At 44.0% G+C, this 25745-nt stretch overlaps 1 protein-coding gene across 1 annotated transcript; it reads left to right on the top strand.

Moving 5' to 3' along the window:
• MATN3 (matrilin 3) lies at positions 7954-25745 on the top strand. The gene is made up of 8 exons (XM_018055603.1): positions 7954-8188; positions 12665-13231; positions 16011-16136; positions 16910-17035; positions 18613-18738; positions 22051-22176; positions 22752-22862; positions 25414-25745. The coding sequence occupies exons 1-8, from the start codon at positions 7975-7977 to the stop codon at positions 25467-25469; spliced, it is 1452 nt and encodes a 483-aa protein (XP_017911092.1). The 5' UTR covers positions 7954-7974; the 3' UTR covers positions 25470-25745.

Genomic DNA, 25745 nt, shown 5'->3' on the forward strand with positions numbered 1-25745 from the left:
CCTCCTTTACAGTTCAGTTTAAGTGTATTTGAGTCTCTGTTAGTGAACAACTTGTCAATAATGCCTTTCTTTTTTTGTTCCATCTATAGCAGTTAGTTCAATGACCTACACAAACTGGAGGTGTTGGGGGTGGGGTGCAGTGGGATGTTCACTGAATGAAACAATTTGTCTCCACAAAATTTTCACTGGTAATAGATTATTTTTAGTATAAATTTCAGTCAGTTCAGTCGCTCAGTTGTGTCTGACTGTGCAACCCCATGGACTGCAGCATGCCAGGCCTCCCTGTCCCTCACCAACTCCCGGAGTTTACTCAAACTCTTGTCTATTGAGTCGGTGATGCCATCCAACCATCTCATCCTCTGTCATCCCCTTCTCCTCTCACCTTCCAGTCTTTCGCAGCATCAGGGTCTTTTCAAATGAGTCAGTGCTTCACATCAGGTGGCCAAACTATTGGAGTTTGAGCTTCAACGTCAGTCCTTCCAATGAATATTCAGGACTGATTTCCTTTAGGATGGACTGGTTGGATCTCCTTGCTGTCCAAGGGACTCCCAAGAGTCTTCTCCAACACCGCAGTGCAAAAGCATCAATTCTTTGGCACTCAGCTTTCTTTATAGTCCGGCTCTCACATCTATACATGACCACTGGAAAAACCATAGCCTTACTAGACGGACCTTTGTCGGCAAAGTAATGTCTCTGATTTTTAATATGCTGTCTAGGTTGGTCATAACTTTTCTTCCAGGGAGCAAGTGTCTTTCATGGCTTCAAATTTCAGGCTATAAATTTGGTATCATCTAAATGTGGGGCACACCACACTTGCATTTAATTAATTTTTAAAAAAGATTATTTTGCGCTGTGCTGGGTCTTTGTTGCTGTCCACAGTCTTCCTCTTGTTTCGGCAAGCTGGGACTACTCTTCGTTGTAGTGCTCAAGTGTCTCATTGCAGTGGCTTCTCTTGCAGAGCACCGGCTCTAGGGCTTTAGTAGTTGGAACCCACAGGCCTAGCAGTTGCGGCTTGCAGGCTCTAGAGCTTGGAGCTCAGTAGTTGTGGCACATGGGCTTAACTGTTCCAAGGCACGTGGGATCTTCTCTGACCAGGGATTGAACCCCTGTCCCCTGCATTGCAAGGCAGAGTTAACCACTGAACCACCAAGGAAGCCCCCATGCCTACATTCAAAGGGTCTTAAAAATAAGACCAAGAAACTTCCCATTGATAACTGTACATTTTATTCCTTCTGTTAGATGGTGTACCAGTCGCCCTGTTTTCCAGTCTGTGACTAATTTGTTCGGTCATCATGGAACTTGCTTCTGAGTCTAATCGTTCCAATGTTCCTTGTAGGCAAACGCTAAGTGTGCCGTTTTCAGGCCTCCTTTTGCTGAGAGAAGGAATATGTTATAAATAAGCCCAAGGGTTGACTGAAAGCAAAAGTCGTAATTTTGCTTTTCTGAGGTTGCTTTGTTATTTTTTTAGTAAAGTCATGACTTTTAAGTATGAGAAAATAATTTATGAGCAGGAGAATGTTGCCACCTAACGTGGAATAAGGACACGTGAGGAGCAGAATGGTGGAATGAGCACAGGATCTGGAGTCAGAAGGTTGAAATTCAATTCCTCGTGTCACCAAGCTATTACTCTCTCATCTTGGGAAACTTAGCTGGGATCTGAGCTTCAGTTTCTGCATCTGTAAAATCAAGAAAATGCAAATTCCTGGCCTATGGACTTCTTGGAGTTGTTCTTAGGATCAAGTGAGGTAACAGACATGGAAAGGTTGGCAGTTATAAAGCACTGTGCAAATATTATCATGAGGGGCTGTATTGAGCAAGGAATGGGTAAAGGAAGGCCTGAAGAGGAAGTATTTGACCTGGAAACCAGAAAAAGAGTAACTGTTTTCTGGTTTGTTAAAAAGGAGTTTTGTATCTGTCAACATTCAGTTAGGTAGCTCAAAATCCAAGCAACCTAACAAGGCATCAGGAAAGCTGATTTATATTCCTGGCCCTCCCATCAGTTAAATGAAATTAGTAAATAACTCTTTGCAAACAAGTGACTGCCCAGATTCCATCTTTCTCTGACCTTCTCTGACTTTTTTTTTTTTTTCCCAACAGTTATCTTTTAAAGAGAAAAATAATTTTAAAACTTCTATATATACCCATTTAGTTATCATTTCTAGTGCTCTTCATTCCATTCATAGGTACACATTTTCAATTTGTTATTCTTTAGCCAGAGGACATGTGTTACTTTTTTCTGTTTTTTTTTTTTTTTTTTTTTTTTTTTTTTGCCAGCATGGTTCTGCTGCTGCTGAATTCTTTTGGCTTTTGCATGTCTGAAAATGTCTTTAATTTATTTCTGTTTTCAAAAGCTATTTTCCCAGGGTATGGAATTCTAGGTTGTCAGGTTTTTTTTTCTCACTTGGGACTTTAAAGATGTGGCTGCACTGTCTTTCTGGACACATAGTTTCCACTGAGAAAATTGCTGTCTTCCTTAACTTTGTTCTTCTGTATGGAAAGCCTCTTTTTTTTTTTCCTTCAGGTAATTAAAAGTTTTTCTCTATCACTGATTTTGAGCAATTTGTTTATGATGTTCCTTGATTGTACATTTTTTTTTACATTATGTTCATTTTTTTATGTTGTGTTTTTTTTAAACTTTTTATTTTGTATTGCTGCTGCTAAGTCACTTCAGTCGTGTCCAACTCTGTGTGACCCAACAGATGGCAGCCCACCAGGCTCACCTGTCCCTGGGATTCTCCAGGCAAGAGCACTGGAGTGGGTTGACATTTCCTTCTCGAATGCATGAAAGCGAAAAGTGAAAGTGAAGCTGCTCAGTCGTGTCCGACCCTCAGCGACCCCATGGACTGCAGCCTACCAGGCTCCTCCGTCCATGGGATTTTCCAGGCAAGAGTACTGGAGTGGGGGTGCCATTGCTTTCTCCATTATTTTGTGTTGGGGTATAGCTAATCAGCAATGTTGTAGTTTCAGGTGAACAGTGAAGGGACTCAGCAATACATATACATGGAAATACATGTATCCATCCTCCCCCAAACTCTACTCCCATCCAAGCTGGCACACAACATTGAGCAGAATTCCACGTGCTATGCAATAGGTCTGTGTTGGTTATCCGTTTTAAATATAGCAGGGTGTACATGACCTTTCCAAAATGCCTAACTATTCCTTGTGTGTGTTTCTTGTGGTTAGGGTTCATTGACCTTGGATCTGTGGGTTTATAGCTTTCATCAAGTTTGGAAACTTTTTCAGCCATTATTTCTTCAAAGATTTCTTCTTGTCTTCCCTTCCCTGTCCTTTGAGGATGATATCTGCTTGGAAAGATAAGAGTAGACTTCCTATAGTGATGTGATTTGAGATAAGCCTTGAAAATTGGACATATATGAACCAGTGAAAAAGTTGGCTTAAAGCTCAACATTCAGAAAACTAATATCATGGCATCTGGTCCCATCACTTCATGGGAAATGGATAGGGAAACAATGGAAACAGTGGCAGACTTTATTTTTTTGGGCTCCAAAATCACTGCAGATGGTGACTGCAGCCATGAAATTTTTTAAAAGACGCTTGCTCCTTGGAAGAAAAGTTATGACCAACCTAGATAGCATATTCAAAAGCAGAGACATTACTTTGCCAACAAAGGTCCATCTAGTCAAGGCTATGGTTTTTCCAGTTGTCATGTATGGATGCGAGAGTTGGACTGTGAAGAAAGCTGAGCGTCGAAGAATTGATGCTTTTGAACTGTGGTGTTGGAGAAGACTCTTGAGAGTCCTTTGGACTGCAAGGGGATCCAACCAGTCCATTCTGAAGGAGATCAGCGCTGGGATTTCTTTGAAGGGAATGATGCTGAAGCTGAAACTCCAGTACTTTGGCCACCTCATGCAAAGAGTTGACTCATTGGAAAAGACTCTGATGCTGGGAAAGATTGAAGGCAGGAGGAGAAGGGGACGACAGAGGATGAGATGGCTGGGTGGCATCACTGAGTTGATGGACGTGAGTCTGGGTGAACTCTGGGAATTGGTGATGGACAGGGAGGCCTGGCGTGCTGCGATTCATGGGGTCACAAAGAGTCGGACACTACTGAGTGATTGAACTGAACTGAACCGGTGAAGATGTGGGATAGATGACTTGATAACTTATTTAACACGAAAAGCTCAAGACAGGGAAGTGGACACCAAGCCTTCATGTCTGTGTGGCTGGAAGGATCACAGTATCACTAGCAGAAATGAGAATAAAGGAGAGGAAGTTCATTAAAGAGGAGAGGATAAGTTCACTCTTGGAAATGCTTGAGCTTGGGGTACTTTTGTAATTTGTGAATAGAAAGTACCACAGGCAGGGTAATTGATGGAGTTCTACTTCCCAGGAGCAGGATTAGGACAAGAGACCCAGATTTTGGAGTTTCCCTGGTGGCTCAGATGGTAAAGAATCCACCTGCAATTTGGGAGACCTGGGTTCGATCCTTGGGTTAGGAAGATCCCCTGGAGGAGGGCATGGCTACTCATTCCAGTATTCTTGTCTGAAGAATCACCATGGACAGAAGAGCCTGGTGGGCTACAGTCCATGGGGTTGCAAGGAGTTGGACATGACTGAACGACTAGGCACAGCACCAGAGAAGTGGTAGCTGAAACCACATCAGATGAAATTCCCGACATAGATGCTACATAACCAAAGCAGCCCTGGTCATTCAGATTTTCCACCCCAGCTGTTTATTCTAGGGAAAGAAATAAATCATCACAAATCTGTCATATGGCTCTTCCATCTCTCCTCTTTCCCCTTTATCTCAAGACCAGCATATTCCAGACTGAGGCTGCCCCTTAAGCTTGAGTGCCGGAATGAAGATGAAGATCTATGAAAGACACATAACAGAGCAAGAAGTCAATTTTTGTTGCTAGAAGACCCTGAGGTTTTGGAGTCATTCATTACCAGAGCATAACCGAGCTAGAGTGGAGTGATAAAGAAACAGTTTCTTAGAACTGTAAAAACAACAGAGCAGTAGTAAAGTGAGTTTTTAAAGGAAGCTACCCATAATTTATTTCCTAAGCTAACCATAGGTTTACTCTCTACATATGCCTACCTGCAAATGTGCTGAAACAGACCATTACAGTTCATGTTGCTTCTCCCCCTGCATTTCTTCAGAGAAGGAGCCTGTGGTGGAGGAACACCAACTCCCCCGCTAGAGGAGGCCAGAGGAAGGGCCTGTCTGCAGAGCCCTTGCCCAGCACAGAGCCGCTCTTGTCAGGCAGTGCAGTGAAACGGAGCGAAGCCATTTCCTCAGCATCCTTCGACTCTTGGAAAAAGTAATGCCAGGTTATTTCTTCTGACAAATAATCTATCATGCCTATTTACTATCCTGCCAAGGTAGGGCTAAATATCAGCCCTGTTCATGAACTTTTCTTAATATTTCCTGAAATCCTGGTCCCACTGTAGACTGTAAACCTGCACACAGTGATGAAGAATTTAAAGCAATTCAGCAGCTCTTGGAGCCTACAGTTGAGTGGGGTATAGAAATAAAGACACTATATATACATATACTGGAGAAGGAAATGGCAACCCACTCCAGTACTCTTGCCTGGAAAACCCCATGGACGGAGGAGCCTGGTAGGCTGCAGTCCATGGGGTCGCTAAGAGTCGGACATGACTGAGCGACTTCACTTTCACTTTTCCCTCCCATGCATTGGAAAAGGAAATGGCAACCCCCTCCAGTGTTCTTGCCTGGAGAATCCCAGGGACGGGGGAGCCTGGTGGGCTGCTGTCTATGGTGTCGCACAGAGTAAGACACGACTGAAGTGACTTAGCAGCAGCAGCGTATACATGTATATATAGTGAGTGAAGTGAGTGAAAGTGCTCAGTCGTGTCTGACTCTTTGCGACCCCGTAGACTATACAGTCCATGGAATTCTCCAGGCCAGAATACTGGAGTGGGTAGCCTTTCCCTTCTCCAGGGGATCTTCCCAACCCAGGGATCGAACCCAGGTCTCCTGCATTGCAGGCAGATTCTTTACCAGCTGAGCTATACACTTTATATATATGTGAAATACACAGATATTGATACTGTATATATATATATATATATACAGCATATATATGTACTGTATATATGAAACACAGGTATTGATACCATAATAAATTGGAAAGGAAGAAAGAATCTAATTAAAACTGTTTTTCAAACTGCTGACTGGGAAACAGTGAATCATGAACTCTGTTTAGATGTTTATGACCAGATCTTTTTTTAAAAAAATGAAACAGAACTGAATGGACATGAATAAAGCAGATTAATTAGAGTGTGTCACATGTGGTAATGGCAAATACTGTTTCAGGAAACTGCTATTTCTGTTGTACGTAACCCTACTGGATATTTATGTCGCTCTCAGATTATGATATAAAATGTAGCTGTTACAGTGGATAGTTGGGCTTCCCTGGTGGCTCAGTTGGTAAAGAATCCTCCTGCAATGCAGGAGACTGGGGTTTGATCCTTGAGTCAGGAAGATGCCCTGGAGAAGGAAATGGCAACCCACAGTCCATGGGGTCGCAAGAGAGACACAACATGGTGACTAAACCACCACTGACACAGTGGATAGTGGTAAAAATAAGTCTGAAAAAACTAAGATACAGGGATGTTGCTGTGCCAAGGCCACAAGGTGGGAACAAGCTTGGCATCCTCCAGGACAAGGGGAAAGCCTAGTGTGGTTGATGCATGGAGAGAAGAGTACAGTTTCAGATGTGGTCAGTGTGGTCGAGGAGGTGGCCACACAAAGGAGTTGGGAGTTTACTGGAAGTGAAGTTGCAAGGTTGAAGAAGTGATCTTAAGGTTACTGTGTGGAGTGTAGATATTAAAAGGCAGTAGTGTGAATGTAGGAAGACCACACAGGATCTGTTGGGACTCACGTTCATTGCCGTGTTTTACCATCCAGCTCAGCAGTAACCTGCTTTTGGAATCCTTCCTGGTTTCCTCAGGCAGAGCCAGTCTCTCCTTGACCTCAGTATATTTCCTTAGACAGGTACATCATTGATGCTTCTGTCTCTACCCATGGGCTACGAGTTCCCGGAGGGTCCCCTGGGTGGCCTCCAGCCCTGTGGTGCCAACACCGTCACCCCTGGGGGAGGAAGTGGGATGGAGGGAGAGCCTTTGAAGCCTGTGGTACAGGCTGTCCTTCCAGCTCACAGAGGGCTCTCTGGGGAAGGTATGTTTGACTTTCTATTCCTGGTAATATAAGTTCAAATCTTTAGGATGTTTGAAGTTAGGATGAAAGTATTTCTATTCACGCTGCTAGAATCTGAGTTTTTTTTTTTTTTTTTTTTTAAGGAGAGCCCACAGCAAAACTTGGGTTCCCTGGCTGGGGAAAAAAATGTAGTTGTGAGGAGCGAGGGGAAACTCCGAGGTGGGCAAACATGGATGGAGCTGGACCGTAAAGCCTGGGCCTCCTAAACGGGGAGCCTGGGGGTCAGGAGGGCGAGTTGGGGGTCGACCAGGCCCCAGGTGTACGGCCAGGCAGAAATTTCGAGAGGGGCAGAACCCGGCCAAGAGGCAGCGGGCCAAGCCCACCCAGACGAGACCGGAGCGGCGGCGAGCCGGGATCGGGCACCGCGCCGCTGGCCGACGGGCCCCAGACATTCCAGGTCCGCCGCGGGCATGCACTGGACCAGGCGGCCCGCTGCCCTGGACCAGGCGGCCCGCTGCCCTGGACCAGGCGGCCCGCTGCCCTGGACCAGGCGGCCCGCTGCCCTGGACCAGGCGGCCCGCAGCCCTGGACCAGGCGGCCCGCAGCCATGGACAGGTTGGCGGGCGGGGCCTAGGCCGAGGGGCGGGGCCTAGGCCGAGGGGAGGGAGGACCCCAGGCTGCGGGGGCGGGGCTCAGGGCTGCAGGGGCGGGGCTCACGGCCGCGGGACCTTTAAATTGGCCGCCCGGGCGCCGAGCACCCGCCCGCCACTGACCCAGCCACGGGAGACGACCCACCGACGGACACGGGCAGCAGCGCGAAGCCCACCATGCCGCGCCACCTCCCGGGACTGCTTCTCCTGCTCTGGCCGCTGCTGCTGCTGCCACCGCCCCCCGCCGCCCCCAGCCCCATGGCCCGCCCGGGCTTACGCAGGCTGGGGACCCACGGCCCAGGGGGCAGCCCCGGACGCCGTCCGGCTCCGGGCGCCCCCGCCAGCGTGCCCTACTCCGGGACCGGGCAGCCCGGCGGGGTCCGCGGCGCAGGTACATGGCTTGGGCGGGAACGGGAGAGGGATCCCAGACCGAGAGAGACAGGAAAGGGTCCCAGGGAAGGACACTCGCCTGGAGCGAGGGAGATCCTGGACCAGGGCCCGGCGGGCTGGATGGGTGGGCAGGCGAATCTGGAGCCAAATAAGGAAAATCCTTGGTCACCCACCAAGTACTCCTTTTACCCCAGCCCAAGCCAGACGTGGTGCAGGAGAAAGATCCCCTCCTCTGCAGGATAAATCCTATGCGGAAACTGAGGTCCAGAGAAGGGAAGGGAGATGCCCAAGGTCCCTCATAGCCAGGGCTAGACTTCCCTTCTCCTGAAGCTCAGACTCCAGCAACTGCCCCCTGAGACTTGGGCAGAGAGGATGGGGCAGCTATGGGTGCCTCACAGCTCTCTGTCCCAGACCCCACCTCTTGTTCAGCTTAGTAAAGCTCCCCTGAAATTCTGCTTTCAGTTCTCTGGCTGATTGTGCCCCAACCCCAACCTGTGCTCTCTTACATGCTCAAACATCCAGGACACTTTGGGTCTTTGGTGAACAATCACAGTTCACTTGTGGGTCAGTTGTTGATTCTTGGGGCAGAGGAAACCTCCTAGAGAGCAGAGTTGGAAGGTGATCCAACACAGCCCCTGACAGCACATACAGGGAGCCGAGCCTTGTCAAGGTGTGAGAATCCAGCGAATCAGGGTCAGAGCCAGGAATAAAGCTCGGGGCTCAGGTATCCCAAGTGTGGGTCTTTCCACTGCTTCAAGCTACCAAGCTCTTAGTGTGGTTTACATAAGATTTTTTATCTTTATTACCAAAAAGTCCAGCATCAAAGTTGTTAAAGTCTGGCTTTAAAGAGAGGCGGCACCAAACCATTATCTGGATGTCTAATCTCATCCAGCCAGTGATGCTTCATGCCCCAGGTTGATTTGTGTTGTCCACCCCTAATGCACCTTTTGAGTAATGTTGAGGAAGAAAAGGAGAAGGCAATGGCACCCCACTCCAGTACTCTTGCCTGGAAAATCGCATGGATGGAGGAGCCTGGTAGGCTGCAGTCCATGGGATCGCTAAGAGTCGGACACAACTGAGCGACTTCACTTTGACTTTTCAGTTTCATGCACTGGAGAAGGAAATGGCAACCCACTCCAGTATTCTTGCCTAGAGAATCCCAGGGATGGGGGAGCCTGGTGGGCTGCCGTCTATGGGGTGGCACAGAGTTGGACACGACTGAAGTGACTTAGCAGCAGCAGCAGCAGAGGGAAAACACAAAGGATTCTTTCCTGCATCAGCTCCAGTGGGCTGGATTTGCTACGGCAAGAGACAGGGACTGCCAGGGTTCACAATGGTTATATACAGCCCGACCAGTGGGTTGCTTCAGGTCAAGAATGAGGATAGGGAAGAAGTCTTTCTCCCAGAGGTTATTTTACCTCTCCTGATCCACATTCCTTGGGGAAGAGACTAGAGAGAGAAGGAAGGATTTCTCATGGGGTGGTCAATGTTCCCCTGAGCAGCACTGGTCCTTTATTACTTGAAATAAAAGCCAATATTAAATGATAATTCTTTAATAAGCACCACATTCCACTCTTTTTCGAATTCTCTCCTTTTTGCATCCAGAAATTGCTAGGCTTTGCTATGGACTTTTATTTCTAGCAGAATTCCCAGAAATTGACAATTATTGTGAGTAAGGAAACATTTTTGGAAATTCAGATTCTCATTTTCTTGATTTCTAAGAATCAAAGTGCTGTTATCTAGAAAAGGGGAGTGAGATTCAAAAACAATGAATGTAAAGGGGGTCTGAATCAGGAAGTAAGCAGATGCTCACAGAACGTCCTGCCAGGCCCCCTGTATTTTCTATTCTTGCTGTAATAAACTACCATGAATTTAGTGGCTTAAAAAGCACACATTTACTGTCTACGAGTTCTGTATCAGAAGTCATAGAAGTCTGACACTAGCCTCTCTGAACTAAAAGTAAGGTATCAGCAGGGCTGCTTTCCTTTTGGAAAGATCTTAGAGGAGAATCCATTTCTTTGCCTTTTTCACCATATAGAGGTGACCCTCATTCCTTGGCTCATGACATTTTCCCTCCATTTTCAAAGCCATCAAAGGCAGGATGAGTCCTCACATGTCATCTCCCAGATCTCCTCTTCTGCCTCCCTATTCAACTTTTAGGAGCCTTTGTAATTATATTGGATCCACCAGGATAACCGCCCCATCTCAAATCTTCAACGTAATCACACTTGCAGAGTCTCATTTACCTTGTAAATAAATGGACTTACAGGTTCTGGGAATTAGGTCATGGACATCTGTGAGGGGAGGGCATTATCTTATCCTGCCCGCTACACCCCTGTAACCCCCATAGATGATTCCCTGCGAAAAATCAAGTGAAGAAGGAAAGGAATCCTGCACATTTACTTGCAAGAATGTAACCTCAACATGAGTAAAGACACCATTTGGATGTTAGAGACAATACTGTCAGATATGGGGTTCATATCATATGTAGTTTTCCTTTTATTCAAATTATGCAAATACAGCCAGATCCATCTCCTGGAAAGATTTTCTTCTTTGCTCTCAATGCATGGTAATCAGGGATGAAATTAAATTCTGGAGTTTTTTTTTTTTTTTTTAAAGAATTAACTCCTTTTGACTTAGCTAAATACATGACGTGTAGCATATTCAGACTGATGCTCAACGTCACCAAGCAAGATATTTACTAGGTACTTGAGATAATGTTAATTTCGGTGGCAGAAAATGTTGCCTTAGAGAGGCAATCATGAAATGAAAAGTCCCTTTGGGCTGGGAGTCTGGAAACCTGGAGTCCAGTCTCTATTCTGCCACTTTCTAGTCTACACCTCCCTGTACGAGGGTACAAAAGCAACTCTCACTTGCATCTCTAACTTCGCAAGGTTGTTGGGTTGAGATTCTGTGATATCTAAAGTATTATTAAAAGTAGGATTTATTTATTGTCTTAATTAATACCTCTAGGAATCAGGCTAAAATCAAGAGGATACTTACCAGTTTTTTTTTTTTTTTTTAAACTATATGGAGGCATAATTCCTATTGCAGACAGGGCTTTTTCTGTCATCAACTGCTTAGCTAGGAATTTAATTTTGAATAAATAAATACCTACACCTTTTCCCCTTACACACTGAGTAAATTGCTCTCTTAGAGTTTCATCAATTTCCAGCCAGCCTCCTATTAGGAAAGGAAACAACCCTGAGTGACATTTCATGCCAAAGGATCTCATTTTGATTCAGGGCTTGTGTGTGTGTGTGTGTGTGTGTGTGTGTGTGTGTGTGTGTGTGTGTGTGTATTTTGGGAAAGAAGGAGGAATGGCTGCTCTCTTGGATTTGATTTGGGTGGCTAGGAGAGGGAGGAATATAGAATGAGATTAGAGGGGGAAAGGATAAGAAGGATGTGCTGAAAACAAAACTGTATTGTGTCTCTAAAATGTGCTAGGTCCTTTTGTGTGGGAACAATACATGTTCCTTGAGGGCAGGTAATCTGGCTTATTATTATTATTATTTTTGTAGCCCGTTGGTTTAATACACAGTGAAAGTGAAGTTGCTCAGTTGTGTCCGACTCTTTGCGACCTCATGGACTGTAGCCTACCAGGCTTCTCAATCCATGGAATTTTCCAGGCAAGAGTACTGGAGTGGGTTGCCATTTCCTTCTCCAGGGCATCTTCCCAACCCAGGGGTCAAACCCAGGTCTCTTGCATTGCAGGCAGACGCTTTACCATAAAAAAATATTTGGAGAATGAAAAAATGAAAGAGAGGTGACTAAGAGAATTTGGTGGGGGCAGTAGGATAGATACCAGGTCAAAATCTCTGCTTCTTGAAACAAGACATGCTGACGAAGATGGACCTCAATGAAGTGGTCACCCTTCTTTCTCTTTTCGAGGTTTAAACTCAGGGCTATTTGGACCTCAGAGTTCACTAAACATGAGTGAATGACCAGATGGAGGGAGAATTTAGAGCTGCTCTGGAGCAGTTTTCAGCACCTTGAAAGTGGAGAAAAAGAAGGAAGTCACCAGGAGAGCACCAGCGTGCCTCGCCTCACACTCTGCCGTTGTCTGAAGGGCTGTGAGGCTTGAGCAAGCAGTGGAGGGGGCATTGAGGCTGCCCTGAGTTCAGTTCAGACAGGGTTCAGGGATGGCCAAGGTGCCCAAGAGAGGCCTGGAGTCCATTCATTCCTGGGCATCAAGAGGAACCTTTGAACAAAACTTTAAGCAGAAGGATGAAACTTTCCAAGTGAAAAGTTCAGGACATTCAAATAGGGGAGCTCTTTGAGGAAATGTCACACCTCTATGTGAATTCTCACTGGGGAATCCTGAAAGGCCTCAGTGCTTTCAACGTGCAAAGGGAGGGTGGTCTTGAGGAAGACAGCAGAGAGTGGGGTATCTGGGGGCAAGGTCACAACATTCCCCTTCTGACTGTGGTCGGCTCACCGATTAGCCATGTATTGTTCCCCATGCCCTTCTTTGTAGGTGTTTGCAAGAGCAGACCCTTGGACTTGGTGTTCATCATCGATAGTTCTCGTAGTGTACGGCCACTGGAGTTTACCAAAGTGAAAACCTTTGTCTCGAAAATAATTGACACTCTGGACATTGGGCCGGCGGACACGCGGGTGGCAGTGGTGAACTACGCCAGCACCGTGAAGATCGAGTTCCATCTTCAGACCCACTCGGATAAGCAGTCTCTGAAACAAGCTGTGGCGCAGATCACGCCCTTGTCTACGGGCACCATGTCAGGCCTGGCCATCCAGACGGCGATGGACGAAGCCTTCACAGTAGAGGCAGGAGCTCGAGGGCCCTCTTCCAACATCCCCAAAGTGGCCATCATCGTGACCGACGGGCGGCCCCAGGACCAGGTGAACGAGGTGGCAGAGCGGGCCCGGGCGTCCGGTATTGAGTTGTACGCCGTGGGCGTGGACCGGGCCGACATGGAGTCCCTCAAGATGATGGCCAGTGAACCCCTGGATGAGCACGTTTTCTATGTGGAGACCTATGGGGTCATTGAGAAACTTTCCTCTAGATTCCAGGAGACCTTTTGTGGTAAGTCTTCGCTTCTAGTTACAAAAGATGTTATAGTCAGACATCATGTGTCCGAAGAAAAAGAGATTTATTCTTTTTTATTTGGTGGAAATTTTATGGAAAACTTAAATATAAGGTTTTTTTTCTTCTTCTAAACTTAAGCATACTTTGTTGGCTTAGGAATATAGAGCTGCCTTATATATAAGTTGGTTTGGTCATAAAATCTTCCTGTTTGCATTAGAAATGTGAAGTTCTGGAAATATCCAGGGTAAATGATCCTGCTGTTCCCTGATGGGGTCAGAAAAAAATACAAATAAAAAACCAGACACCTCTCTTCTCCCCTCTGCCTACCACATTTTTTCCAGATATTTTCTTTAGTTTTACCATCTCTAGATTTAACAGAACTCTGCTTGTTTTTTCTCAGAAGACAGGGACTGCATCTGTCCCTGGAAAGATTGGCTGGCTTCTTGTCCAGCATAACTGTCCATCGGAGTGTATACTTAGCAAATACTCCAGTTTTCAGATTCGGCTCATTCTCTGATTATTCCTTATGAAGGGACAGGATTAAGAACCATGGAGACTAGGATTTCAGCTCACTTTTGAGATAGCAAGATGTAGGCTATTTTTTGGTTCTTTATTTTAATGTTTTAAGTTTTTAATTATTCTCCTACTGTCCTCCCTCTCCTTTCTTCCTTTAGGATGGAGTTTAAATCTGAACATGCTGATTTAATTAGAATTTTTAGCATGAATCAGTCAAACCCATGAATATGAATCCATTCAAGGCTCCGGTTTATCTTTAGTCACTGATCAGAATTTTGAATCTGTGGGACTCAAACTTTTTAATTTTTACTTTTACATTTATTTTTTTTCTTTAAAAAATTTCTATCTTCCTTTGTTTCTTTCTGTCTATATTCATTTTTTAAAATCATTTGGAGATAATCTTTCAAAACTCTGTAGAATTATCCAAGCAAGTATGGATAAATTTCTAGTTCAGGTGAATTTTAAAGTGTAGATAACTTTTGCCATATAATTTATTCTGCATTTGTTTTCTCAATATGTGTTTATCGATCACTGATGATACAAAGATAAAGGTAATCCCTGCCTACCATCAAGCAAAAGTCTAGGGCTGGAGCTGAGACAAGCAAGTGAACCAATAATTACAGTTGTCAATTTCAAGGAGACTTTATACATAAATGAAAGTGGAGCTCAGTAATCAACAGTTTGTCAGGAAATGGGAGATGAAGTCTCAGTCTGGAGCAACTTCTGACCTCATCTCAGCCAGACCTGGCAGGAGGCCTCTTGTGTTTCCTGCCTTAGGACACTGGGTCTTCTCAAGCTGTCCTTGGCTTTGGTGGCATCAGCTCGGCAGTCATTGGTTTCCCAAAAGAAAATAGTTTTCTTTCTCCCAGGAAAACCCCCCTGTATTTGTGGGTGAGAACTTTTCCATGAAGATGCTGTTCTGTGGCAAGGTTCGGCGTCAAAGCTAGCACCTGGGGTAGGGCTTGAAGGACATAAAGTAACAAGTGGTGAGTGGCCACCTTTTCATCCTGGTACAAGAGACCTGCTTGTTCTGGGGGGATCATGTCCTGTCTTTGGAAAAAAAGACTGAGGGGCAGCTGTTGTAGTCAACCGACTGGAAAGATTATTCTATGAAAAAGGCCCTTCTTGGAAAAATATTAGCCTTGTCCTGTTGCCAGAACTGTGGGGGCTGGGTGAACTGCCACAGGGGTGTCAGCCTCCTCCAACAGGCTTCCTTGGTTTCTCAGAAATGACCAAATTCATGATTCTTTTGTCAAAACATGTCACTTTGGAAAAAATTTGACATAAAAATGGCCCCAGGAGCAAAAGATGAGGATGCCATCTAGCTAATGTGTGGTGTTCTTCTTTTTCTTTTACCGACTCGCGTATAGCAGTTGGGGCTTCCCTGGTGGCACAGATGGTAAAGAATCTGCCTGCAATGCAGGAAACCTGGGTTTGATCCTTGGGTTGGGAAGATCCCCTGGAGAAGAGAATGGCCACCCACTCCAGTGTTCTTGCCTGGAGAATCCCATGGACAGAGGAGCCTGGCGGGCTATAGTCCATGGGGTCGCAAAGAGTCAGACATGACTGAGTGACTACATCGTCACTTTCTTTTTCACTTTTCATACAACATATGAGTTTAGACTCTTTGCAGATATGAGAGTCACGTGCAGATACATTTGGGCTCAGGAACTCGTACCATATATTTAAAAGGCAGTTACCTGCATTGCTTTCCACCATTTGCATGTTCAAACATGTATTGCTGCCCAAAGACTGAGTGGGTTCCAGGCCTAGTGAATGCCTGGGGATAAATTCTGTTTAGACTCACACTATAAAACCCTGGAAACTGGCTTCTGGTTGCAGTGGGGCAACTAGCTTATAGAACTGCAGGAAGTACAATATGTTCTTTTCTTGCTGTTGGAGAGCAAAAGTCTTTTTCTCTGTCCAGGTGGATACATTGGATAAAACACTGAACTGCCTGGTTCATGTAACTGTTTGGTTTCAGCTCCAAATTCAAAAATCCCTTTCTCCTTTGAGAAACTCAACCACACGATCTATGATTTTAAATTAGTAACACTCCTAGTTACTAATTTAAACATTACTAAGAGTGGGGCAGAAATAAGCCAAGGGCAGAAAACAAATAGTCAATTTTTAGAGTGAACTAAAGATGGAATTGGAGAGGAATGTGCAGAGTGATTTTTTTTTTTTTTTGACAAGAGAGGAAGTATCTGAAATGCTTCTTATGTGTTGACACTGACTGTTGTAAATTTCCTTTGCACAGCTCTGGACCCGTGTGCGCTGGGCACACATCAGTGCCAGCACGTGTGTATCAGTGACGGGGAAGGCAGGCACCACTGTGAATGCAGCCAAGGATATTCCTTGAATGCTGATAAGAAGACGTGTTCAGGTGGGGCCTGCTTAAGGGACAGTGGCTGACAGGCACATGTTTGGGGACTCACTCCCCAAGACTTTGGACTGGCCTTATGCTTTTCTTCTAACTGCCTTGTGGCAGATTTACTGTTATCAACAACTTTCATTGAAAAGTACATGAGGAGGAAAGTGAGATAATACCTAAAACAATCTATTACAGTAGTTATGGCTTGTTTTAGAGAGAAGGGTTAGTAGGGAAAAAGGACAAAACTCTTAGTCTTTTGAGGTTTTGGAATTTTTCCTGGATTTTATTTAATTAAATACAAGCTACTTTTACCTCTCTGTAACCCTAGGTGCTCATGGAATCTAGAAGTGGAAGAAAACTTAGGGAGGTTCTCACTCGTCTGCTGTATGAATACTCACACACTATCAATGAAGAGTACAAATTAGGTCCATTTTGTTAGATCCTAGAAAATAGTTGTTGAGAGGAAGAAAACTGAAGAGATCATTTAACTCAACCTGATCATTTTATAGAAAATGAAATCGAGATCTGTCCCCACTGCCCCAGGAAGGGAGAAGACTTACCCATGTCATGGGGTCTCTTAGTGAAAGAACCAAGATCAGGAAGCCAGTTCCAACCCTCCCGTCCAGTAGGCATCCTCTTGCGTCAGACTGACCCATTTCATTAGCATTGTGTGTGTGTGTATGTATATGTGTGTATGTGTGCATGGATGTGTGTGGTATGGCCCATAGTTATTTGCTTACCATGTTTTCCATGTGCTGGCATTTGTCCTGGTTGTCTTTTGATAGCTATTGACAAGTGTGCTCGTAACGCTCATGGCTGTGAACACATCTGTGTGAACGACAGAACTGGCTCTTATCACTGTGAGTGCTACGAGGGCTATACTCTGAATGAAGATAAGAAGACGTGTTCAGGTAAGTGGGGGCAGGGGCTTTCCTGTTGCCCCTCTGTCTACCTACCTTCCTAAGCCAGTGCTGAGGGGGTCATCTCAACGGGGAACTTGACATCTTCTTGTCTGTTGCCATCTTGGGCTTTTCCCATTTCTTATGAGATAAGTTAAAAATGGCAGTATGTTGTCCCGTGACCTACCTCTGTGAGTGTGTTGTTCATTTCCTTCTCTGTCCCCAGCCCTCATTGTCCTCTCCAGATGCTGAAGACAATTTAGTTAAAATCAAATAACAGCCCACCAGATACTTGTTACTTAAAAAAAGAAAAGCAGTAACTCCGCAGCAGAGAGGCTTGGCAGACACCACTTCCACCAAGTCATCAGAGTTGATGTCACCGGCAGTGACACAGTGACGTCATGCTTCTCCCATCGTCACAGGACACACAGTGACGTCATGCTCCTTCTCATCATGTTCTCAGGGCGCAACAGCATTTCTGTGGTTTTCTTGCTAAAAATTTAGGATCATGAGGAAACCTCAGACAAACCCAAACTGAGAGACATTCCATGAACTAATTTTTCAGTAATTTTCAAAAGTGTCACAGTCATGAAAGGCAAAGAAAGACTGAGGAAATGTCCCAGATTGGAGGAAACTAAGGAGATGTGACCGCTTAAAGCAATATGTGAGCCTGGACTGGATCCTGGGCCACAAAAAGGGCATTTGTGGTAGAAACACTGGCAGACTTTGAATAAGGTCTTTGGTTAGTTAAGGGCATTGTATCAATGATTAGGTTCCTGGTTTTGGTCATTACTTATATAATGATGTGCTTATATAGGATGTTTACATTTGGGGAAATGGGATGAAGTGTAGGACTTCTCAAAACGAAAAGTTCACAAAGATAAACAATAGTTTAAAAATATCATGTCAGTAGAGAGAGAAGTGCACAGACGTGCAGTTTGGGTCTTGAGTTCTGATGCTGTTCTGAGTCAGTTGATCTCCTTTAGACTCAATTTCCTCATTTATTACAGGAGAGGACTGAGCTAGAGTCCTCAAACGCGGATTCTGTGTCTTTCTGAATCTAGTATAATTAGTTCCACAACTGTTAGAACCTCTCTGATTCAGCATAAATACAGCAAATCTAAAAGGAATGCTTTAGAAAGTACTTATGAGATACTTAGATTATAAAAGCTCAGTATAGGGGGCTTCCCTGGCAGTCGAGTGGTGAAGACCCCATGATTCCAATGCCGTGGCTGTGGGTTCAATCCCTGGTCAGGAAACTAAGATCCCATATGCCACATGGTGAGGCCAGACAAACAAACAAACCAAAAAAAAAAAAAAACACCCCAAAAAACCAGACCAACTATATAACCTCAGCATAGATTATGAAAAGGAGTAGGGGAAAATAGAAGACTAAGTATTGCGTGTGTAGGAGTTTGTTTCACTCAAATAATTTCTAGTAAGGGCAAATATTACTCTTTGATGGCTTTGAGTGGTTTCTAGTAAGTTCTCCTTTTTGGCATTGCTAGCTGCAAATAAGATTTCTACATATGGGTAAGAAAAGACCTCTCCACATTTAATTTCTTTTCTTCTGGACTTCCACTTGGCAGCTCAAGATCAGTGTGCTTTGGGCACGCATGGCTGCCAGCACATTTGTGTGAATGACAGAGCCGGGTCCCACCACTGTGAGTGCTACGAGGGCTATACTCTGAATGAAGATAAGAAGACGTGTTCAGGTAAGGCCCACTCAGTAAATTCTTTCATACGGGACCTTTTCTACTGCAGTGAAACTAATTTGCAATTCACCATGAGAGAGATTCTTAAAGGTAAGGTAAGCAATTGGACTTCAGACATTCTACCGTGCTTACAGACCAAGGCACACACGGCTAGGGGGGCAATGAGCTCACTAGGTTTTGCAAACATAGCTCACTTCAGAAAATTACTGGATAATGGGCAGGGAGTGGGGGATATAAGAAAAGCTAATTGGATGTACGGTCCAGGAAAATTTTATATCTCTGAAAAGCAAATAGGAAACTTTGGAGGAAGTCAGTGGGACAGTAACTATTTGGTGTGATAGGCTGAACTGATCTTTTTCCAATTAAAACTAGGCCTGGAACTTTTCTGTAGTGTTCGACTTAAAGCTGGATCGTTTTTAGTGAAGGAGGCTTTGTAAATGACTGAATTAGACCCACACAGATCTTCCAGTAAGTTTGAAGCAAGTCCTTCCCTGACAGTTTCTAGATGATCAATCTTGGGTGAATCTGAGGCTTATGACTTGGTAAGGGAGCCCGTGCCAGAACTGCTAATCCTCATTAATTTGATTTAAACTCACTGGGAGAACAGAGTGGCATTTATAATGTAAAAGCAGTCCTCTGAGAAATTCCTAGCTCTCAAGGTGGTGTTTAATTTGGGCATAGTCAGTATTTTTTTTTTTTTTTTAGATTTTATGTATACTCTCCTCTTCCGTGAGGAGGTGTAATATGTGACCTTTTCAAGAGAGATTAAAGGAAGTGGCACATCACCAATCCCCCCTTTAAGAAAGAATGAGATCAATAAAACAGTACTGGACCCCTATTTTGTTCCCAGGACTGTGCTGAGCCGTGTGGGCATGTAAGGAAGCATCAGCTTCTGCCTCTGAGTTACACAAGGTTGGGTGCAAAACCAAAAAAGCGTCATTTTTTTTTTTTTTAATTGGAGGAAAATTGCTTTACAATGTTGTTAGCTTCTACTGTACAACAACGTGAATCGGCCATAAGGATACATATATCACCTCCCTCTTGAGCCTCCCTCCCACTCACCTCCATCCCACCCCTTTAAGTCATCACAGAGCGCTGATCTGGGCTCCCTGTGTTATAAAGCAGCTCCCCACTAGCTATCTGTTTTACCTATGGTGGTGTATATATGCCAATGCCACTGTTTTGATTACTCCCGAATCAGTACCTTAAGAAAGCAGCGACTGGTAGCGAGAGTCCATACTAAGGAGAGGCTGTGGGTGGCCGAAGGGCTGGGACTGGAGGAGTGGAGGGGGCACGGGCAAGGGGAGGGGCTTGAGTCAATTTGTTGAGGTGGGTGGGACTAAGTCACAAGGGTGGGAGTAAGTCCCCTGGGTGGAGAGGATTCAAGGCTGCTCTTCTCTGAAGACCTGCAAAAGGAAACAAAGTACATTTACAAGTAAACTAACAGATATTATGGAATAAAATGAACCACTTTATTAAAAAGAAGAAATCAAAGGAGATTTTCTGTTAAGACAGACTTCAGTTAAGGCAGCAGTTCCAGGTAACGGTTCATCCACATTCTTCAGTGTCTGCTGGGTGCCATGCGCTGTTCCAGGCATTTTAGCAACAGTCACACATTCACTGCTCACAGCAAATTTACTCATAGCAACTGAGTAACTTGCTGGTGGTCACTTGGCTAGTAAGTAGCAGAGCCAGGATTTGAACCCAGGCACTTGATCTGGTGGTTCGTAGTTCTCAGACACTGAGCTACACTCTCTCATGGTGCAAAGCACATGACAGCAAAAGGAGATAGAAAAAGAAAGATGCAGTGGTGGGAACTCAGTATTTATATATTTTACAGCAATAATGGATGCCATGCTAAAACTGGGGTACACAACATGGGGCAGAGCCCCTCGACTGGCCTGCCTTCCCCTCGCTGGGCAGTGGGAAAGCTAGTAAATTAACCGTGAGGCCCCAGATCAGGGGCTGGGGGCTGGAGGCACGTCCTCTTGTTATCTCTGGAGTTGCTGCTAAGCTGGGCTGAGGGGAAAAAAAAATGCTCTGCTAGTGGGCATTTTGCTGGAAACATCTGAATTATAGTAGTGAAGGGAATATCAGTGTGAAAGTTGGAAAGACATTGTGATTAGATTATCTAGGGCCTTCTGTGCCATGAAAAGCTCTTTTATAGGCAGTAGTGAGCTATAGATGAAGGTGAAAGAGGAGAGTAAAAAAGCTGGCTTAAAACTCGACATTCAAAAAAACTTAGATCATGGCATCTGGACCCATCACTTCATTTCAAAGAGATGGGGAAACAATGGAAACAGTGATAAAATAAGCAGACTCTAAGAAAATCAACCCCGGATATACATTGGAAGGATTGATGCCGAGGCTGAAGCTCTAGTACTTTGGCCACCTGATGCAAAGAACTGACTCATTGGAAAAGACCCTGATGCTGGGAAAGACTCAAGGCTGGAGGAAAAGGGGACGACAGAGGATGAGATGGTTGGATGGCATCACTGATTCAATGGACATGAGTTTGAGCAAGCTTTGGGAGATGGTGAAGAACAGGAAAGCCCGGCATGCTGCAGTCCATGGGGTTGCAAAGAGTCAGACACAGCTGAGTGACTGAACAACAGTAGTGAGCCATGGAAAGTTTGGAAGCATGGAATGACACTTAAGAGGAGATTTAGAGGGGAACAAAGAGTTTGACTCCTGTAATGGCCGAGAAGGACCTATGTTCCCCAGGAAACCTTTGCTCCTTGTGATGTATTTGTGACAGATAAAAAATACATTCTTATCCAACCATACACATCCTCAGCACCACCATCATCATCATTATTTTTCTCTCTCTGTGTGTGCATGAGCTTGCAGGCCGTTGTTTTCTGTACCACTTTAAGCATCAAAGATAGGCCCTTGGTCAATACAGTCTTTTGTGCAGCATCAAATTTAACTCTGTGTGTGAGTAGGTCCGTAATAATTTATTTTTGGTAATGGTGAAGATGATCCATATATATCTGGAGAGCTTGGAGGTGTTATGGAAAGGCCAGGGGTAAGTTCTGGGATAGAATTAAGATGCAGTGCAGCCCTCCAGGACTGTGGACAGCGAAAAAAAAGAGGCAGAACCCAAAATATTTGCAAGAAATAGCAAGGAAAGGGCTGTGGGGGAGGGATCAGGAAGAGGCTCCCTCCTTCTGAAACATGGGAGACTCTGATGACTGAAGGATTCATATGAGCCCACGTTGGGACCAAACCAAAGCTTCTTTCTCCCAGAAGTCTGTGTCGTTTCCGATTGTAATTTGTGAATATTCTCTCTCCTGCCCCAATCCCGGCCAGTTCTTAACCAGTGTGCCCTGGGCTCTCATGATTGCCAACACATCTGTGTGTATGACGGCAGTGGCTCTTATCACTGCGACTGTGACACTGGCTACACTTTGAATGAAGACAAGAAGACATGTTCAGGTAAAGATGGTCCCTTTAAGCCTCATCCATGCACTTGGACAGGAGTGAGCTTTCCTGTCTCCAAGTCTGAAGTACAGTTTTGAGTCTTGCCTCTTGGTCTGTCTTCAGGATGGAAAGTTTCTACTTTTCCACCAGGCGTCCTTCCCGCCATTGGTTTTTAAAGGAACCTCCACCCTGTTCTCCGTAGTGAACATTTTCATTTCTAAATGAAGACACAGTATCACAAGGAGATGGTCTTTTTATCTCTGCATTCTTGGCTTCTCCCTACATTGTGTTAAAACAGTTTGACTTTGTATCATGGAGAATTTCTGATCATCACAAAAGCATTGAGAACAGAACTCTCATATAACCATCACCTAGCTTGGACAATTGCAAACTTTTCCTCAACATCTCTGTTTCTTTTTTGACACATCCCACAGTCTTTCCTCCTCTTTCCGTGTGCTCTGACATCCTTTTATCTCCTAGAAAATGCACGTAGCTTAAGTCTTAAAAATAGAAGTATTGAATTGTCAGTTTCCTGATTTCCTATGATTTCTGATTAGCTGTAACGTTCTGTGTACTGTCACTGCCTCCAGCCATTGAAGAAGCACGAAGACTCATCTCCACAGAAGATGCTTGTGCCTGTGAGGCCACGCTGGCATTCCAGGATAAGGTCAGCTCATATCTGCAGAGACTGAACTCGAAACATATCCTTTTTGGAAGGATTTCTGCTTCTGCTTGAAGCCAACCTAGGTCTTACAATGGACATTTGAGGACATGTCACAGGATAAGGACCTTATTCATTAAGTTTTAAGATGAACAGTAGTAATACACAGCCTTGAGTTTTTAAGAGTTCTTTTTAAATATTTTAGGAGAATGTTACATCCATATTTATTTGCATGTGAAAGCGGTGTAATTATTTTTCTAGTGCTTTTCTACAGCAGTATAAGCTCCTAATTGAGCTCTAGTTAACCAGGGCTATCATCCTGATTCCTTAATAGGACTTTCTTACTCAGAATCTGTACATGTACAAGACAAGTCAGCTGATGAATGGAGTGTGATAACTCAAATGATACACAGTTGTACACTTTGTTTAGCCAGGTTGTCAAAGAGCAGGTTTCAAAATGTAACATGGTACCACCTCAGAAACTTTCAAAAGCAGTTCTTTAGCCAAAGGAGTAATTCAGGAAGAGTACTTTTTCTTAGTCCAGACGAAGTTAACAACACTGTTCCCAGGGATCTTCGAGGAGTATTCAAACTGTGATAGTTACCGAAAGAGTGTGTGCTTGCTGCTCAAAAGTCAGTAAACAAGCCAGGTTGGTGGAAAGGAAAGTTTGCTTTATTTCAGATGCCAGCAACTGGGGGTGGTCAGGGGGTGAGAGTTTTTATAGACAGGGCGTGGAGGGCTACATGCAGAAACAGAACAGTAATCTCTAACAGTCATCTTCAGATTGGTCCTCAGTGGTTTGACCAGCATCATCTTGGTTGTTTTAGGTACACTTAACCTCTTCTGAGGTCCATTTGTTCTCTTTTCTTTGCGGCCAGTTCTCTGAATTGTGGCACCTTCTGTCTTGCCTACAGTCTCATCATCAGGTAGTTAACTTCTTCCACCTAATGTTTTAGTATCGATGAGACAGTACACAGGATATGGCTCAGAATATTATAACCCTTGAGAAAGAACTGAAGGTCCCTGACTGTGCTTAATGACTATATTATTTAGTCTTTGACTGTTTTCGTTTCCAAATTTCTCACTTCTCTGATTAAGCTAATTCTTGGACTGACGTTTTCCACAGACAAAAGGCAGGCAGAGGACATGGTAAGGGGGCAAGGACCATAGGGTTCAGCGCTGTTTCAGCAGAGCTACCTCGGAGCTTGCAGAGACATTCAAGGGATGTGAGGGGACACAGAGCATTTTGGAGGAATCTGTTTCCAAATACTTCACTTCTGTAAACTGATCTGCTTATAATGCAACTTGGGGTCAGTTGGCAGTTTCTTTTCCCATCTCTCACTTCAGTGTCACTAATCTCTTAACTTTACACAAGGAAGGGATATCTCTTGCTTACCCTGAATTTTAATAAGGTGAATTTCTTGGAAAGGTAAAATCTCCAGAGAGCCAAATAAAAGGACAATTCAATGGTTTTTCTAAGTTATTTATTTTTGGCCATCCTGGGTCTTTGTTGCTGCACACAGGCTCTCTCTAGTTGCATTGAGAGGGGGCTGTTCTTCTTTGTGGTGCACGGGCATCTCATTGTGGTGTCATCTCTTGTCAGGGAGCCTGGGCTTTAGGGTGCACAGGCTTCAGCAGTTGTGGCTGGGAGGGTCTAGAGTGTGGGCTCAATAGTTGTGGTGGGCAGGCTTAGTCGCTCTGCAGCATGTGCAAAATCCCGGACTGGGGATCAAAACCCATGTGCCCTGCATTGGCGGTGGATTCTCAACCACTGTACCAGCAGGGAAGTCCCTCAACAGTTTTTTAAATTAAGGTTTCATAAACACATCTCTCCCAATTCAGTCCATTAAGAGATACTTTTCTAATTAAAATTTACCTTTTATTTTTTAATGATTTTATCTCAAAATTTGTTATTTACTTCTTTGGATCAACTGTGTGCCCATCATAGTTGGGCATAACTCAACCAAGGTGATTAAAAAAAATTAGAGCCTTTGGTCAAAGAAAATTAATTTAAAGGTAATCTAGACGTAAACATGTATGTGCTTGTTGTCTGTGTAAAGTTTATGTCAGAAAGTGTAACAGAGTGCTCAAGAACAGATTTTCAAGATTTAAGCAGAATAAAATTCTGTGGAAGCAGCAGAAAGGAAATACTAATTTAAGGAGATATTTTATTTTAGAAGAATAGTAGTAATAATTCAGTATGTTATTAATATTACAAAGGATACATTTAAAAGATTGGCTTAAATTTTATTTTAAAGCATCAATATTTATAATACAGCAAAGTTGCATACTTTGTTACATAAAGGTTATGAAAATTTTCATATAATTTAAATATGCACAAGGTATTACTTGTCAAAATTATTTTAGGGGGCATATGAACAAAAGTGCTTGAAGACCGCCACTTTATATCCTGCTCTCTAAAGAACAGAATATCTGAGTTTTAGACATATTAGATTTTTGGTGAGAAAACTTCACTCTTTTTGTTCCAATGAGAACTTACATTTTTCTTTTACCTTGTATTGAAGTCTGAAAGTGTGTTTACATTTTCTAATGTCTAAAAATATATGGTTTTGGCCTTAACAACTAGTCACTCGATGACATTTTGGAGAAGCTGCAAGCAAATGAATATGGACAAGTACATCGTTAAACTACTCAAATGTTTTACCTGAAAATAACGAGCATTTGGTGTAGTAAATACTTCGGCATACTCGAATGTTCCTGCTACTAATCTGCCATTACAAATGCTTGAATGCTACTGAATCTTCTGGGAACCAGTATCATTTTTCTAAGGAAATAAATGTCCCTAATTAAGTGCAAATTTTAGTGTCTCTAAGCTATGACTGTGAAATAGTTGGTAGAAAATAGAAGAAAAGTTTTCATAATTTTTTTACTTCTTTACTAATTGAGCCATTTAATTTTAAAA

The sequence above is a fragment of the Capra hircus genome, chromosome 11 (genome assembly GCF_001704415.2).
Source record: "Capra hircus breed San Clemente chromosome 11, ASM170441v1, whole genome shotgun sequence".
Lineage (NCBI taxonomy): Eukaryota > Metazoa > Chordata > Mammalia > Artiodactyla > Bovidae > Capra > Capra hircus.

Excerpts from the sequence above, each read along its gene's own strand:
- MATN3 (XM_018055603.1), top strand. The coding sequence starts at position 7,975 with ATGCCGCGCCACCTCCCGGGACTGCTTCTCCTGCTCTGGCCGCTGCTG. Across the intron at positions 16,137-16,909 it reads TGATAAGAAGACGTGTTCAG|CTATTGACAAGTGTGCTCGT; the intron begins GTGGGGCCTGCT and ends GTCTTTTGATAG. Across the intron at positions 17,036-18,612 it reads AGATAAGAAGACGTGTTCAG|CTCAAGATCAGTGTGCTTTG; the intron begins GTAAGTGGGGGC and ends TCCACTTGGCAG.